Consider the following 12,390-nt stretch of genomic DNA (forward strand, 5'->3'; position numbering starts at 1 on the left):
ACGTGAGGCTGTTTAACGGGGACTGGGTACAGCTATGCCCTGCTTTCCTAATGCCTCTCCATGTAGCTAATAAGCAGCAGTCTAATATACGCTTTACCTGAGAGGAGGATCTAAGTGGATTTGCGAAAGAGGGGTCTAAACTGAGATGTTGTCTTATTTAAGGCACCTGTCAACCTTGTTACTGTAAAGCCTCCTGCGTCTCGTCTCTCGCAGGGGTCTTCTCCAGCAGTGTGTCTGGTAGGCGCTGCCGGAAATACAGTGTTTCTGCCTAAGGAGCTTTGGCCCTAATAGTGTCAAATAAAGATGTCAGACTCGTTAAGGCTACTGCCAAGTCTTTGTTTTGTTTTTTTTCCCCTTCTAGTTCTCGCTGCCTCTGGCTCGCTCTCAGAATTTTTTAGCTTGCTGGAGGAAGCTGACCATTTTGAGCGGATCATCAGTTTTGTTGGCGAGCAGGGGGTATGGAGAATATCTCACTGAATAGTTCTGTTAGAAGGAAGTGATGTGTGTTTATATATTACAGAGGTTCTTGATGGACACTACATTACATGAGGATGGCAAATTACGGACAATGACAAAACAGTTTTGGAGGAAATCAAGGCCTTTGTTCTTAAAGATAATCCCTCATTAGGTGTTTTGATTTGGGGATCTGGTTCAGAGGTTACCATGGGTTTTTTCCATTTATTCAACAGCTTGGTGATTCGTTCCTTGGCTCCCTCTGTTTACTTGGAAGCATCCTTAACATATCCTTAGGAGGTTATGTTTTCACCCCTGTTTGTTTGTTTGGTTGGTTGGTTTGTTTGTTTGAAAACAACATTATGCAATTACTACTGAATGGGTTACCACAAAACTAGGTTGACGGATGTGGTATGGGTCAGGGAACAACCAATTAAATTTTGGTGCGGATTATGATCAGGGGGTAAATCCAGGAAAAAAAAAGTACTTTCTTTAACATTGCAAGGTGGGGCGTTTTTCAAACTTTTCACCATTCTCCCAGAAATTAATGCATGAATATTTATGGATATAAACCGGGCACATCTAGGGGACTGATTTGTTTGAGTGAATGAAATTTGATCGAGCCTGATTGGATTTAAGACTGTTGGGCCTTGGCGGAGGTACAGTATGTGCTCAGCTGAGTAGTTTACTCAAGTTTCTCTTTAGTTTGTGTCTGTATTTGACTTGCACTGTTTTGCATCCAGCCTGTTAATGTACAAATCTGTGTTTTATGTACAGTATCTATGCACAGACACACAAATCCCCTGAAGCATCATCTTAAAATGCCAGCACAGCATTCTTACTATATGATATATGGAAGCACATTCAGGAGACAACTTTAATAGTCTGTGGATATAGTTACAGTAATTCTTGATGACTGATTGGCCTCATATTAACTGTATCATAGTGAGTGTAGTATTTGTTAGTTTCAGTCTGAATATGATATATATTAAGATTAATAAAAAGATTGATTTAAATTTGTATTCACGTGGCTTAATTTATGCCAAACTTTAGAAGTCTTAACAGCAAGAACAGGTTTTTAATAAAATGCATAATTTCTTAGTTGTGGGGTCTTAGTGGTGGTGATTAGTTATCATCAGCAAGTCCCTCTGCCCCCTCCAGACCAGGTTTAACCCTAACTAGCCCCCGGTCTTGTCAAGTACCAGTTATATCCTCTCTCTCTGGTCTTTACCTCTGCTGCTTCTCCCAGGCCCCACCTTAATAAACCCCTGCCAGCGTAAATGTCACTGGCTTCCACCTTCACATCAAAGGTCACTGTCAATAAACCTGTGTGTGTATGTGTGTGTATTTGAGGGTGTGTGTGTGTGCCTCAGGAAGCCCTTACCGTGTGTCCATCAGATGCAACTTTGCTTGGCTCCGCTCAGCCGTGCCTCTCACACACGTCTGTCACACACAGAGGGCTAATGAAGGCCACAGCCGCTCTCATACATGTTGATGCATTCACTATCAGCACCCGACTCTGCAGCTTTTCACTTAATTTACACCCACATTTACACTTCTAGCTCAGAAATTGGATGGGACATTGATTTTCTGTTGGAGGGAGGGACGGCAAAATGCACATATTTTTGCCTGATGTCAACTAAATCAACCATAAATGGTAAATTGGTTTTATGTTCAAGGGTGGTACTTTCAGAACCAGTGTTGTGGGTTCAACTTCTGGTCTGTAATAACCCCTCTCACCTTTCTCCACAGTGACAGCGGTGAGGAGTACTTGGACAGTCTCGACAGTGTGCCCTCAGGGAAAGCACCTCGCAGACAACATGCAAACCGAAAGGTTGGTTTGCCCTCGTCCTTAAATCTCTCGGTTATCTAATCATAAGCTGTGTTAGCACTGTGTACAAATTTTACCTGTAGATCCTAAATATCTAATTTATTTCTTTAAAAATAGTTGCAATGTGATATTCATTATATTTGGAGGGAAGGTTTCCATATTTATGAGTGAAGATGATGTGTTGAGATACTATACAAAACAAAATTGCAAGCAGAATTTAACCAACATTTATTGTAATTTAATTCAGAAGATTCCTATGTGCTCAATTATGTACAGCTACATTATCATAGCATTGATATTGAAAACTAAGCCCATGCAATGCACTGCTGTTCCAACACAGTTATTTAATCAATATACTCGTCAGACAGTCCTATTGTGACACATTTTGTTTGTTAATGTTTGGAGACGGAATACAGTTGATAATGAAGAGTGCATGTTGTAATTCATGTGCTTTCTGAGCTGGGTTTCAGTTGGCCCCTGTGAGCTGGCCTCACCCATACAAGCATGAAAACAACCATTTAAACCTCTGCACAGGGTAACGATTTTACGAGGGTCAATGTGAATGAGAACTGCAACGATTAATTGATTATGCGGCTAATTTGTTTATCAGTTAAAGCTAGGGTAGGTTGTACTGGAGAAGCTAGCAAGAGCAGGCTACACTACGATAATATGCTACAGATACAACCACCACCCTCCATTGGTCCTCTCGTCAAAGCTACGCCCCCTAAACACAAGAACGTGCACTGTGGGGCAACTGCCACATGCTGACTTCTCTGTGACTCGCTCGTAAACGTCTGACAATCGTTTCTGCTTGAGCGGTTCGTGTCCCTCTGGGTTGTGAAGATCTCTGCCATGTGCAGTGAGAGCACGGACGGAGTGCGTGTAGGCGGGGGGTGGGGGGGGGGGGGGGGTTGTGACAGACAGGGATACAAGCCAATCATTTCATTCAGTCCAAGTGAAATGATTGGTGGGTCGTGCGAGGGTTTTACAAACACCTTACCAGCCCCACCTTCAATAATTCTAATTCAATTTTTGAACAAAATAAATTATTTGTTGCTGCTTCTGAAATGTGCATACTTGATGCTTGTCTTCATCATATACGACATTTTACTGAACGTCTTTGTTTTACTATTTTCACTCTTTCACTCACATTTCATGAAGCAAACAATTTATCAATTAGTTAAGAAGATAACTGTCCAATTAACTGTTTACCTGATGATATATTTTTCAGTATTTCCATCACGCTTTGTTGCATGGTTTCGTTCATGCCAATGTATGCATCTTTTAAGTGTCCACTCCTTTTACTCCTGCGATCACAAAGTCTTCCTTGTGTGGTTGTAGATGCTCTTTTCTTCTCTGTCTCCTTTTCTCACCATGGAATCAATAGGCCTGGACCCTTACTCTTGTCCACATCAAACCACTTCACAGCAGGACATGGCAGCTCCAAGCCCCAGAGAGATATGTCTGTCAAAAAGAGAGATGAAGAGAGGAAAAAGGAGGGACCTTTCTAAAGATACTGTCCTTTTCTCTTCTCCATTTCTCTTTTTGGAAGGAAGGGAACAAGGTAGAAGATGGGGAGGAAGAGAGGGTGGCTGTTGTAAATGTTGCTAGGGAGCTGTCAGGACCCCTAGTCTCAGATCCCCTTTAGTTTTCCCCACTCCAGATCTGCTAAATGTGCCCATCAGCTCCCCCGGGCTCATCGCTATGACAGCCCCGGCCCCTCACGCCGCGCTATGTCACAAACCAAAGGTTTCGTCTCGCTGCTCCTCTCCACATGGCACTGTATGATCAAACCTGGCACTGATCAAATCCTATCTGACCCTGTACAAAGGAAACAGGCAGAGAGGACGGGGGGTCGGGGAGCGTTCTTTGATGTCACTACAAACAACGGTGAAGTTCGGTGGTGTCTTGCATCGGCACTTATGAGTGTAAATGATTACACACTCGCACATACACACTCGTCATGCTGTAGGAGTAAATCTGAGCTCTCAGACTGATTGAACAAAGGCGGCATTTGCAAGCATCTGTCAGAAGTAATAACTGTGCTTCGAAGCGTTTAACTTCAAGTCAGTCGAACACGCTCAGGTGAATTATTAAAGCACAGGGTGATTTGTCTTGTCGCGTTAAACTGAGCACACACTGTGATCACAGTGTCATTATGAGCTGCGTCTCAGGAAGCGTAACATGTCAACCGGTTGTGTTACATTAAAACAGCTGCTTTTCATAACTGTCTCTGACTTCTCTGCTCCTTTTAGTCCTACAGGTGTTCACTGATCTCAAAAGCACCAGAAGCTGAATCTCACAGAAAACAACCCAATGTTCCTGCCCGAGGTAAGATACGTTTTCCTTTTTCGTACCAATGCAAAACTACAAAAATCTAATCCACTATTAATTGAAGCTGGAAAAACATTCACTGCATGTATGCTGTCGATCAGAAACAAGTATTTCAGAAGTTAACAAGCTTTGTTGTTTTGTTTTGAATCTGACACTCCTCAAATGGGTATACATGGAAAATGTGAATCATTCAAGTTGTTAAATATATCTCAGTTTTCACTGTTGCATACACAAAGACACTTTCACACACGGCTGTTAAATCCCAGCAGTAGCTTCTAAATAGGGATTTGGAATTTTCCTGTGCTCTTGTCAACTCTGAGGCGCCTGCATGTACTTCCTCCTGTTAGACGATAAACAGCATGAGCCCTGGGAACGAGGGACGAGAGGAGAGAAAAGGAGGTGGAGGAGGAAGAGGATGCTGAGGACCCAGCGCTGCTCCTCCTCCTCTGCTCTGCAGCAGCGTGTAGAGTCCCTACAGCGTCACATTGACATACTGCAAGGTGCCAGGAAAGATGCGGTGCTTTCAGCCAAAGAGCTGCGGAGGGCCAATGAGAAGATCATGGCACGGCTCAACTCCCTCACTGAGAAACTCGGCAGCAGAAAGCAGCTCACACAGGTAACTTGGGGAGAAAAACCAGGGAGATGAGGAAAGCCAGTTGTAAGCGTTGGGAAGTTTCTTATTTGTCTCTCTTTGTCTTTATTTTTCTGGTTCTCTCGTATTTGCTATGAGCTGAGAGTGCAGCTGTAGCAGGTCCTTTGCCCTTATCATGCTTAATAAGTGTGGCTGACAGGCCTACCCTCGCCTGTGGAGGTCAGCACCACAGAGCAGAAGAGAGAAGGAGAATCTCTCTCTCCCTCTCCGACTCGGCTGTTGTCTCATCCTGCTGAATGTTTCAGTGAGCCAGTTCTCCACAACAATCTGTGTCACTAGCTGTTACATTTCTTCAAATCCATGCACTTGTGTGCACAGACGAATACAAGGTGACTGAGTCCAGTGCCATACGCCCATTGAGTTATTTAGTACCTGCCTCCAGGTAGGAAACTCTTAGACTTGGTATAGATTATAAATAAAACACCTAGCACTTTGCCCCCTAAACAGTATCTTTCCTGTCAGGGCCTCCTTGTAGACACCAACATATGTACACACACACACACATACAAATACACACACCAACACCGAGACAGACAGAGTCGTTAATCCGATAGGAGGCAGGAGACTTGGTGGATTCAGACATAGCAGCAGCCAGTGGAGGTGCACTGGACACCTGATTAGGTGCATGTGTCTGTATGTCTGTATATTTACTGTGTGGAATAGTACAGATAAAGTATACTGCACTTGTACACACAGGTCATGAGTGCAGCCCTCATAGTGTTGCTACCTAGGAAGTGGCCCTTGTGCTCCTACCCGGGCATCTGATTGCAGAGGCCCAACGAGACCTTAGACTCAGACACAGCAGTAAAGGCACACACACACACACAAACACACACACAACACAGACTGCTGTGTGAATGTGTGGACAGAGAGGGAATTGTTGTCTACCTTTTTGTTTCCTCTTTCCTTGTGCAGTATTAATGCCACACCTCCAGAGAAAGTTTCAGCCAACTGACTGACCAAAGCCAGGTCTTGTTGCCCTCTCTGGAAAGGGCAGGAGGTGATGGACTTTGGGCTCGTTCCAGCCGGCCCGGGCCAACTCTCTAACTAAAACTCTCTGCTTGTAATTGGCTTAGGACAGCCTCCACAGGGGCCATCATGTGAGAAGTAGCATGGCAGTTTCACAGAAACTTGTTTGTGTTGCTCTGTCTCCTGATCCTTTGGCCATTCTGTCCTCCCCTTGTTGCTTCCTTCCTCGTCTCCTACCAATCCCCAATCCTTATTTCCTTATTCCTTCCATTCTTACTTGCTTTCCCTTATTTTCCTTTTCTATTCCCCTGTTCTTGTATTCTTTCTATGAGTTTGGATTGTGAGCGTTTAAATATCTCAATAACCGAATGTAATAGTTGATATATCATTTAAAACTGGAAGTGAATGCCCCGACATCACCAGCAATGATCAAGTCAGTCTATGATCTATTATGGATGTTTAAAATATTTACTTTCATTTTCTCTTGAAGATAAGGTGTATTAAAGTCTGTTGAAAACATGTCAGCTCATGTGACCACTCATGTTTTATGTTGGGATTATTATTGCAAATATTCCCAGATTTTAATATTATCATTAGGATTTAAATACAGGCCAAAACCTATGAAAATGAAGCCTAATTTGTAATCAACTGGAATTCTCCTTTAATGTGTCGTAAGAAGCTTAAAAAGCTCAGGTGACAGGTGAAGTGTACCCTCCTCTTAGAAATGTCACGCATATCATAGAAATACCGGCTCCTTTGGTTGCTTGGATTATCAACCTCACTCATTATCGGTACTCTCCCATTTGCCTCACTCTTCGGTGCACTGGGACGTCGTCTCCCCCAATTTTACCAACTTTATCTCTTTAAGTGTGGAATGTCCTCCCCTCCTCTAACATGTAAGGGGCCGGGATTATCACAGGATTAGGGAGTGCATCAGACATCACAGACTAAACCTAATAAGCTCTAGACTATTTACATTTTAATGGCAGTTGCAGCACATACCACATAAAAAGTCTGGCCAGCGGGAGGAATACAAAGTGATTAAGGAGTTGGCACAGTAACTTGAGTAAACTTTATTATATGGTACCCTTCTTGCACCCCAAAGTGCTTCTCAAGACAAAACAATACAAAATACAAACAAGAAAAAAAAGTCAATAATACAAAATAAAATAAAGACGAGGGATAAAAATAAATAAGCAAACAGAACTCTAGACAGAGCCTGTAGACAGTCACAGTGATAACAGGCTGTTGTCGAGTGCTGGGAAAACTATATCTGAAAACAGTGGTATTCCCACTCTTTTTTCTTTTGTTGATAAAAAGTTAATATTCGGTAGAGAAGTTTCTATAAGAGAAGCTGCAGCAGTTGAAGTGAACCAGGCATCTGTTAAAAATATAAAGCTAGACTACACTCTGTAATAAAATCAGTTATACAAAACATGTTGCAAGAGAGGGAGCTAATATTCAAAAGTGCCAACTCCAGCAGCTCCGGTCTGGGCCTCACTGACTGCGACAGACACATTTTCAGAAAGGTTCTGTGTGTCTCTGAAACAGGGTGCAACATGAATGTGTGAGACTAAGCTGTCGCTCTGTGGGAAAAGAGAGACGGATAGAGAGCTGTCCTCTCTTCCAGCCTAATGGACCACCAGTATATCTGTCCATGTCAGTGTCATCTCTCACCAGGGCTGAAAATGGCCTACAAAATCAAAGCCTGTCTTACAGGAAGTGTCATCAATGCCACTCTTAATCCGTGCACCACTGCCACTGCAGCCATCGCCTCACTTTTCACTCTCTACACCTACTCCTCTCCACCCCCCCCCCCCTCCCTGGGGATATGGCATGCGCGTCTTCAGTGGAACAGAGGAAACCTAAAACAAGAGGGATTCTATTAAAAGGTGTCAGCCAGCAACCAGATATCAATAACCTCCATGTATGCAGAGCAGAGAGCAAACCCCTGGGAATCTGCGGTTTCACTCGGCTGTGTGTGTGTATGTGTGTGGCTCTGCGTGTGTTCCAGTATTTACCCCATGAGTGCAGCATACATCTTCATGTATCATGTCTCCTATTTGTGCCATTAAGCATTCTTGATGTTTGATATGATACCAGATCAGCTAATTGTGGTAGTATTGAACCCAAATTACAGAGATGTGTTTCTGCCTCATATTTTCTTAATAAAGACAAAGAGGTTTTTTTTTTTTTTGCTCCACCGCACACATGTGGTTAAAAGTGTTCACCTCAGACGCTTATGTTTAAAATCGTTGATACACTGTACGTTGTCTATGATCAACTAGTGCCATTATCCTTCATCACTCTAAATCCAACCCCTCACCAAATGCTGAACTCCCTTTGTCCCAAAGCGCTCTGTGATTCTGCAGGACGACTTTATTATGCATGCCAATCACTGTGAGAATTAGGCCCCGTTGACTGAACAGCAGTATCATGTGTTTCCTAATTAGCATAAAAAGGCGTTTTTCTTTCACAGAGGTGATATTAAAGCGGAGCCCATAGCTCTTCCATGGTTACCACATACACTATTTCAGACATATTATTTACGTTGTCTCTGCCTTTATCTTATTCATGTACGACTTACGGAAGTTAGAGGATTTCTTTCTTACAGCAGTAATACATTTTTGTATAGGACAGCAGAGAAAGCTAGGTTTGGCAATATCAGTATCATATCTCCCATCACTATTTTGAAAAACTTTTATTCTTTTCCGTGCTATCATCAATAGTAGCCTATAGCCAACCAATTTTGTCTGTCGGTCAATCTGCAGAAGCTGACCTCCGACCTGGCCGGTGTGGAGCAGCAGAAAAAGGTTCTGGAGATGGAGCTGGGGCAGTGGAGGCAGATCACTTTCCCTCAGCAAACCGCAGCACCTCCACCAGCACCTGTAAACGCAGAGTGCTCCTGCCAGGGCAGAACCATACCCTCCCCAGCTAACCCGGCCCCCAAGGCCCTGGAGACTGAAGTCAAACAACTCCAAGCTAGACTTAAGGTGAGTTGGTCTAAGACTTGTTTCTCACAAATAGAGCTCCAGAGGTAATGAATTTCCTTCAGGCTTTGTACACGCCTTATGAGATAAAGCTCTTAATAGGATGATGGTATTAAAGATTGTGTTCATTTCCAATTTTATGCACTATGAAGCTTGAGTGGATAATACATTGAATAACTGGAACATTTATTCATTCTATTTGGCCCCAAAAAAATGAATGAAACGCTACATTTATATTTATATTTATATTTACAGTGGTTTGTGAACAAAAGGAAGAAAACAAGATGTGTAATTTTTGCACACTTTTCTTTGAATTTTCTTTTTGTTGCTGTTTGCTTACTTACTATGCAATACCACAAAGTACTGGATTACACATGCATTTATGTTTTTCCCCTGGTATTTTTTTTCATACATCAATATTTCTGAGTCACTTTAATATCTCACTGGTTTGAATGCCCTGCAGTCCTTGAGGAGTTTCGAAACTCTGAAAGAAACACTCTCAAGGTTTTACTTTCAAATCATGATGCATTAAAAAAAGAAAAAAAAAAAACACAGATTCTTGAGCCTTTCAATTTACACTTGACATCACCTGAAATTGCATGTGATTTCAACATGAATTAGCATTTCTTATCATTTGATCTTATTACGGAGCACCTGTCAGGAAGATGAGAAATGAGGAATAACAGTAGAGACGTGCCCTACATCACAGGGAATAAGGTGTGAGTGGTACCACGGCGTTATCACCCTCTCCACAGCCAGCTCGTCAGTGTCACCAAGCAGATTGCTGCTGTCGTTACACACAGCCGCAGAAGTCATGTCGGGTGACACCAAAAGGGTGAGGTGAGGGATGCGCTGTGGGGGTGCACAAACTGAGTGAGCGCATTGTCAAAAGCTTGTACTGCTGCACTTCCCACAAGGGATATGGGGCCCTTTAAACCAAAGTGAACATGCACGTTCAAATATCCATCAGTGTTATGATCAGAAGCCAACCTGTCGTCATGCGCCATATGTCTCTGTTGCTCATAAAGCAAAGAGCAAAGCATAGAAGTGGTTTATTTTTCAAAAATCTTAGCAGTATTACTGGTTTAAATACAGTGAAAGCATCATTAATGTCTCACAAATGTCCAATTATTTTTGATGTATAGAAATGCACAGAAATTGTAATGTTATCACAATTAGTTATTTATTTGATAAGCAAATCACCATTAAAATAAATGAAGTAGAATAGGTCTGCAAATTGTTATTTTTCCTAATTACTCCCCTTATCTTATCCACGTTTAAAAATACAGCTTTCCTCTTAACCTCTTTTAGCACCTTGCACCCTCCCGCTGTAGCTATAATGAGGAAACATGCTGTGCATGACCTGTCATCAGTGGTGTCGCGAAAACCTTCTCCACCCCCTGTCGTATACAAACACATTAACAAACACGCGCCGTGTGCCCTTCCCCCAGAGTGCAAGTGCGGAGGTCACAAGGCAGGTGGCAGCTAACAAAGCCCTGCGAGGCCAACTCCAGGAGAAGGAGGACAAGCTCCGCCAGCTGCAGGACAAGTTAGTTTCACACCTTTCTCTTCATTAATATGACTTATTTTTCTTTGCTTTTCGTTCTTACTGATGCTCAGCTGTACGTCTCTTACTTCGCCTTTTTTATTTCTTCACCCATCTCTCTGTCTATGTCTTCCCATCTCACCGTGTCTCCGTCTGCATGTTTGCACATTCTGTGCAGCTCTCATCCGTAGTGTTTGATTCCACCCTGTGGCAGCACTCTGTCTGCTGCACTCCATTTATGCATGTCTCTCCTCTGCATGAATCATTTGTCAAATTATGCATATTCTCATGAGCGAGTATATAAAAACGACTGAAGAAATTAGTGTGCATGCACATGTGTGCATGTGGGTGTCTTGTGTGTCATGTAGTGTGGTGTTGCATATGTGGGAAGCTGAGGTGGAGTGCTGATCAAAGCAGTGTATTGATTGTTTGTGTGCCGCAGGAGGGACCATTTTGGCCCATGACACTAAAACCCACACAGCATCGCTCTGGCCTGTGGGCCACAAGCCCTAATGAGTTACATGGTTCACCGACTGTAGCACTTGCTGCATTACACAGTCAGAATGTATAGCTATAAACAATTCACTCAGGGAAAATGTCAAGTTTTGAGAAGTGTTGTCCAAGGCGTACATCATCATTCTGCATTAGGATCTCATCTTTCAACTGAGAGAAAGGTCCAAAGAACGACTTGGCTTCTCTCCCTCTCCCTCTCTTTGTCTAGTATGCTGTGTCCTCTGCCTGCCGCTCTCAATAATGCATCCAGGGCATGTGTACAATCACAGTGGGTATGTGTTTGTGTGTGACCAAAACCAGTGGATCACAGTCAGACAGAGTGAACATCCCTCAGCTGAGTTTCCACGACAGCCTCAGTCTCTCCTCAGGCTCTTGTCACACTCTCACACATACGCACACACACACACGTGTAACTCACCATCTCTTCTACCCTTCCACTCCATTTGCCTCCATGGAGGGACCCCTTCTCAGAATGAAAGGCATGTCTAGACATCTCTGAAATATACATCTCAGCACACACACAGGGAGCAAGGCTGCTTCGCCTTAAAGAAGAGAAGGGGGAAAAAAAGAAATGAATTTCAAAGTACACCGGCATGTCCTCAGTCAATATCCGGCACTATGGCCCTGCCTTATTTATGAAGCTGCTTCTTTCATCTTTAGCAGTGTTGTCTATCAGCCACATGAAACGTCCACCCGCGCTTCATTCTTAACAACATACACAGAAATATGTGCTCTTGCTCTCTCTCACGCTCACACACTTCAGACCACTGACTGTTATCATTACAATACACGCATGTTTGATGAACAATATTGCCAACAAGCTCAGAACAAAGGGAACAAACGTGTGAGTGATCGGGATAAAGTTTGAGTTCTTTCTCTCTTTCCACTAACACTCATAAATAGAGATCACACGCTACGCTACAGCAGAAGCACCCGATATCCCTCATTCTTTTTTATCCTCTATTCTTTTTGGGGTGCAGAAGAAGAGAACATCTAAAATAAATGTTGTCGATTTAATTGCCATTAGCACTGGGGCAAAGGGAGCTGCTGGGGCTCTTATTGCTGCTCTCTGTCTTTAAGTCAACACCAGACAGTCATCTGA

At 43.1% G+C, this 12,390-nt stretch overlaps 1 protein-coding gene across 3 annotated transcripts in view; it reads left to right on the forward strand.

Annotated features, from left to right (window-relative positions):
• cntln (centlein, centrosomal protein) overlaps positions 1 to 12,390 on the forward strand; it is an 83,240-nt gene that overhangs the window by 48,628 nt on the left and 22,222 nt on the right. For 2 of the 3 annotated variants that reach the window (XR_004613813.1, XM_034584974.1), the window contains exons 17-21: positions 2,206 to 2,287; positions 4,540 to 4,615; positions 4,966 to 5,234; positions 9,011 to 9,232; positions 10,681 to 10,778. Coding sequence is in view for 2 of the 3 variants with exons in the window: in XM_034584974.1 (XP_034440865.1) it covers positions 2,206 to 2,287; positions 4,540 to 4,615; positions 4,966 to 5,234; positions 9,011 to 9,232; positions 10,681 to 10,778 (747 nt within the window). In the remaining variant the exon portion in view is untranslated. The remainder of the gene's footprint in view (positions 1 to 2,205; positions 2,288 to 4,539; positions 4,616 to 4,965; positions 5,235 to 9,010; positions 9,233 to 10,680; positions 10,779 to 12,390) is intronic. The other variant, XM_034584982.1, reaches the window with a different exon arrangement.

The sequence above is a fragment of the Hippoglossus hippoglossus genome, chromosome 1, assembly GCF_009819705.1.
Source record: "Hippoglossus hippoglossus isolate fHipHip1 chromosome 1, fHipHip1.pri, whole genome shotgun sequence".
Classification (NCBI taxonomy): Eukaryota; Metazoa; Chordata; class Actinopteri; order Pleuronectiformes; family Pleuronectidae; genus Hippoglossus; species Hippoglossus hippoglossus.